The sequence below is a fragment of the Lipotes vexillifer genome, unplaced genomic scaffold (genome assembly GCF_000442215.2).
Source record: "Lipotes vexillifer unplaced genomic scaffold, Lipotes_vexillifer_v1.1 C27404855, whole genome shotgun sequence".
NCBI classification, from domain to species: domain Eukaryota; kingdom Metazoa; phylum Chordata; class Mammalia; order Artiodactyla; family Lipotidae; genus Lipotes; species Lipotes vexillifer.
The window spans coordinates 1-5,194 of record NW_006781935.1 but is presented as its reverse complement, the minus strand read 5'-3'; the positions used below and the strand labels follow the sequence as shown (position 1 = coordinate 5,194).

Genomic DNA, 5,194 nt, shown 5'->3' with positions numbered 1-5,194 from the left:
AAAGTTAAAAAAAAAAAAAAAGATGATACGTAAGCAAAAGACTGCTGTGAATCTGCAGGAAACACCTGGTTCACCGGGCAGCAACTCAGCAAGTCCAGCAGGGAGGGCAGGTGCCCGGGATGCTTGCTTTCTGTCCCGATGACTGACAGGGTCGGTCTGGTTTCTGGGCCTGCAAAACCCCTCTTCCCAGGTCTGCCCCCCTGACCCCAGGCACAGGCTGGGGTCAGATGGACAGTGGGATCAAACACCCAGGACTCATGTGAGTGCTGCAGTTCTGACAGGCTAGAGGAGGGCCAGGCTAAGTTCCTGGGAAGTCACAATGTTAAAAGTCCATTAAAAAGAACCAAACGTGTTCCTTTTAGGCGCTTAGGAAGCTTAAGCAACTAAAAGCAAGCAACTGTGCATTAGCTTAAACCACGTTAATGAACAGCTGAGGGCGTGTGGGCTGGGAAGATGTTATGTAAGCAAGACTGCTGCGAATCTGCAGGAAACACCGAAAAAGCCTCGGAGAGAAAAAGGGGGGACGAAGTGTGATCGCTGTTACTAGGTAGGGGCCACCCAAGGAGAGAGCACGGTGTTCAAACCTTCTGACCCCCAACTGTAGCGCCATTTAAACTTTTCTCCCCGCGTCCAGTCCCTTCGTGAACATCTGCCCCAATCTGCCTCGCCAACCCCGTTCTCACCTTCGTGGGTTCCTCAGGAAATGCTTCTGGAGGAAACTTAAATCCTAACTTGTGACAAAACCCGGAGAAAACCCAAGTCACAGAATTCATGGAATAAAACGGTGCAATCTTGAAAAAAAAAACGAGCTCAAGGTAAATTTAATAGATGGAATATGTCCTCAGTCTCTCCTCCAGGAGGCTAGTCAGAAGAGGAAGGCTGGCTTGAAGCTGAGCATCGCAGAGTAAACACGCCGGGAAAATGCATTTATTTGTCTTAAGGGTCTTCTCGCCACTTTGAATGTTGATATTCTTGTTAAATTTTAACTTTCCCAGCGGCAGCAGAAGTGATAGGAGATGCCGAGTTTCCGGGCTCTTAGGTGGACACAAAGAACTGGCTCATTCTTCCTTGTAATCAAAGGGTCTGACTTTCCTACACACGGGATACAAAATGCCCCCCACCCCCAAACCATCATGAACCAACCGACACTGAAGGCTTCCATACAGAAGACGTGCAACAGCAAACTACTTTCTATCTGTACGTGCTCCTTTTATTTTTCCAACAGTTTACAATATTTCTACGGGGTGCACGTTACACCTTACAGGTTCTGATTTCCTGACAGTAAGGAAGGTATACCGAAACCAGGTATTTGAACGTTCTTACTTCGTCACCTAAACTTCTCCAGTTTTGATGAAAATTGAAGAGATCTGAGGTTGCTTCTAGGGATATTACATGTTTTGGAAAGACCAAGTAGCATTCACTAAGTGAAAAACTCATTTCTTTTATTAAAGTGCACTTTTGCTTGAATCACGATATTGATAAGAAGTTACACTTAGACAATCCTGTATGGAGAAGCAAGCACTCTCCATCCCTGTGTTTAGAAAAGGCTGCTGAGAACGTCGCAGGGGGGACTCTAGCACCAGGTAAGGGTGGACTAGATTGGGGACTGGTGAACCATGGCCTGATGGCCAAATCTGGCACACTGGGCTTGCACAGCCCTAGAGCTATTTAGAATGGCTTTTACATTTTGAAATAGCTGGGGAAAAAAATCAAAAGTAGAATATTTTGTGACATGTGAAAATTATATGAAATTCAAATTTCAGTGTCCATCAGTCAGGTTTTACTGGAACGCAGCCATGCTCATTTATGTACCTTCCGTGGCTGCTTCTGTGCTGTAGCGGCAGAGCTGAATAGTTTCAGAGACAACGTGCAAAGCCTAAAATATTTTACCCTCTGGCTCTTCACTGAAAAAAAAAGTTTGCCAATCCCAGGCTGGGGGATCTCTAAGGCCCCTTTCACCTCCAAATTCCTAAGAACTTAACTTCCTTAGATAAGCTGGAATCCTCCATCAAAGATAATGTACAGAACACACGTTAGCCTGCTAACATAATGATCCCAAAAGAACTGTTTGTTTTGTGCTGTCAACGTTTCCCATAGAGCACGTAAAATACCCACTGACTCAGAACATACTATCAGCTTCACAGATATCACTTTTAAAGGTAGGCTCTTGGTTCTAGAAGGCAATGTTTATGATTTTTAGCAATTTTCCCCTATTAACAGGTTTAATAGACCATCTGAAAAATTACCAAGTAGAATGAAAATGAAAAAACCCAACTCTCCTAGGAATTCATGCCATAAAACATTTATTAATAAGTAAAATGATTTTCCCCTGCCTTTGGCTATTAAAAGATTTGATGGGGTGTCTTTGTTGATACCAATTGCCAACAACGGTTTTACATTTTTCAGTCATGAGATAGACAGAGATACAGACAGGTGATAGAAAAGGTAGACAGATCATAGACAGATGACCACAGATACAGATATAAATATGTGTAAAAGACCATACCTTACAACCATTTAATTACAAATCTTGGTTTTGCTAGCAGTTGGAAATTAACTTCAACTTACTTCTTGTAAGGGAACAATACACAAATAAATTCACTTGAATTTCATAATTCAGAAGACTGGTAATGAATACAGTGCTTGTTGAGGACTAAAAGAGAGAGGAAAACAAGAACTAACTTTGTGGGGAAGAAAGGCAATATCTCTTTGAAAAGCTCTTCTCAACTTGATAGTCTCTCTTGCCTGAAAAACAAGACATTTTGATAACGACAGTATAAAAAGCCTATGATTTGCAAAGTAAATCGAATCTGTGGTTTAAATTTCATCCCAAGTCTCAGATTTTGGCTGAGGAGCGATATTAAGTCTCTCTCTCTCTGCAAGTGTTTCTTTGAGCTTTTCTAGGGAAGACAAGAAAATGTTTTATCAGATCTAGGCAGAAAGGCTGACGTTCATTTATAACAACAGTAATTACCGGCACTCAGTACTATATGGACACGGAGGTCTGAACGCCGAACAGAGTGAAATGCCAAGCCACACCACACAGCAAAATTAAGAGTCATTTGGAGAAGGGGCAGGTGACAGTTTATGATTTCAATATGAAAACACTTTATTACTCTTCTCAGATGTCAATGTAAAGTCAGAAATTTAAAAGATACAATCGAGACGGGGCCGAACGGTTTTATTGCTACACCATCACTCTACTTTAAGATTAAAATAACCCCCGAGTTCTGAAATGTCATCAGTTAAGTAACTATACAATTTCTTTCAGCCTCTTTTTAACGTAGGAAGTCACTTTGTAATAAGATCTCTACACAAGGTAAAAAAGCACAAAATAGACCCCAAAAAAAGCACACAAAAATAGACAATATATATATATCTTTTTACAATGAATTAAGATGTGTCTGGGAAATACTGAGATCAAGGACTAACCTCAGAGTCCAGATTGGTTTCCTTTTATAAGAACTGTGCTCTTTACGTCCCCCCCCCTAAAACTTTGGATGCTTATTAGAAACTGGCCCAGGTAAAAGGGAGGGAACAACCGTTCTGATCTTGTACCAATACAATAAAAAATAAAACAGAAGTAACAGTAACAAAATAATAAAAACACTTAATCAGTTTACAAAATTCCTCTGACAGCCACACCTCAAGGGCACTTAAGGGCTCACATGTGTCACACAACCACTGGCGACCACACAGGCATCTCCAGGGGATGCTCCTCTCCATCATAGATCAATCATGCACTGGGATGAAACATGTCCAGAAACGCTAATTTGGAGAAAGATGTTTTCATACAGTTTGGGGGCAAAGCAAGCCATCCAACAGAATTGTGCCACAAACACCAGTGATACGCTGGGACTTCCACGTTGAGAATCCTTCCCAAGCCCACAGCTTCTGCCTTCCTCTGTCTGGTACAGGACCCCGGCCTCACCTTGCGTTACACAGTCACGGCTGGGTACGTCTTCTGTTCGCTGTTAGTGTGAGGGAAGGGGGCCTGGATCTGCCTGTAGCCCGTCTGCAGCCCGTCCAGGAACGGCGGCACCGGGGTCATAGGCACCGAGTCGTGCTGCACCGTGTACCCCACGAAGGGGGGATGCAGGTACTGCCCCTGGTGGGGCACAATCTGGGTGGCCTGCTGACAGTTGAGCACGGAGAAGTTTGTGGGCATGTTGACGTACACGTTGTTCATGGTGCCCTCGGGCAAACAACAGTTGGTCTGTGACCTGGTCGGGGGCCCCCGGGCCCCTGAGTTGGCGCTGGAGCTGGAGCTGGCGGCCGTGCTGGACTGGCGGGAAGAGGAACCTCGGGAGGTGCTGGCGCTGGGGATCATGGGGATGGTCTCCACCATGCGGGGCCCCCCCGGGGCCCGGCTCTGCTGGGGCTCCTGCTTGGGCCGCAGGCATCTGCAGCAGCAGGCGGCCACCAGGGACCCCAAGATGATGAAGGCGACAAACACCGACCCGACGATAAGGAAGGGCACATAGATGGGGACTGAAGAAAAGGAGAGAGACATACTGTGATGACTTCCTGTAAGGATGCAGTAAAAATCGGGGATGGGCAGCGGAGATGGATAAATGAACGACGCCGGTACCCAGAAGCCAGGAACCTGGGCCGGGCCGGTGTGTGCGCTTATCGGCCGCACACAGGAAGCACCGTCCTTTATCAAGTGCTTAGGGATGGCGGGGTGGTGGGGGGCGCAGTAGGGTCTCCCTACAGGCAGCGGGGATCAGCCCCCAAAGCAAAGCTGTTAACACTGACAGCTAGACTCACCAACTGCAATGCTCATGGAGGCAAATACCCAATTTAGCAAAAATATGAGTTTAACGGTTTAAGACTGTTCTAAAATCCCTAGAGTAACGGAACTGCCCACATTTCAGTCTACCCTAACAGTTTGTAGGGTCTGCACAGAAATGAGTTGAAATTATTTCAAAGTCTTTTCTCCCCCCAGAAAATTATTTACATTTCTCGTAAACCTCTTTGACCTTTTTTTCGCAGGTTCTTGTTTCATAGGCACATAAATCAAAAATTTAGGGCAGACCCTAGTCACAGCCATTTCCGAAAAGAGTCTGTAAGGTACAGAGGTCAAAGACGGGTTTTAAAAACAAGACAAAACAAAACAAAAAAAGCTCCGCAACAGGAGAGGCCACAACAGTGAAAGGCCCACGTACCGGAAAAAAAAAAAAAAAAGCCCTCC

At 45.1% G+C, this 5,194-nt stretch overlaps 1 protein-coding gene across 1 annotated transcript; it reads right to left on the bottom strand.

Moving 5' to 3' along the window:
* Positions 1-3,900: 3,900 nt before the first annotated feature.
* LOC103068803 (protein shisa-2 homolog) lies at positions 3,901-4,513 on the bottom strand. The gene has a single exon (XM_007454873.1). The coding sequence runs from the start codon at positions 4,511-4,513 to the stop codon at positions 3,938-3,940; it is 576 nt and encodes a 191-aa protein (XP_007454935.1). The 3' UTR covers positions 3,901-3,937.
* Between the last annotated feature and the right edge of the window lie 681 nt (positions 4,514-5,194).

Coding starts and splice junctions, on each gene's coding strand:
- LOC103068803 (XM_007454873.1), bottom strand. CDS start 4,513: ATGTCTCTCTCCTTTTCTTCAGTCCCCATCTATGTGCCCTTCCTTATC.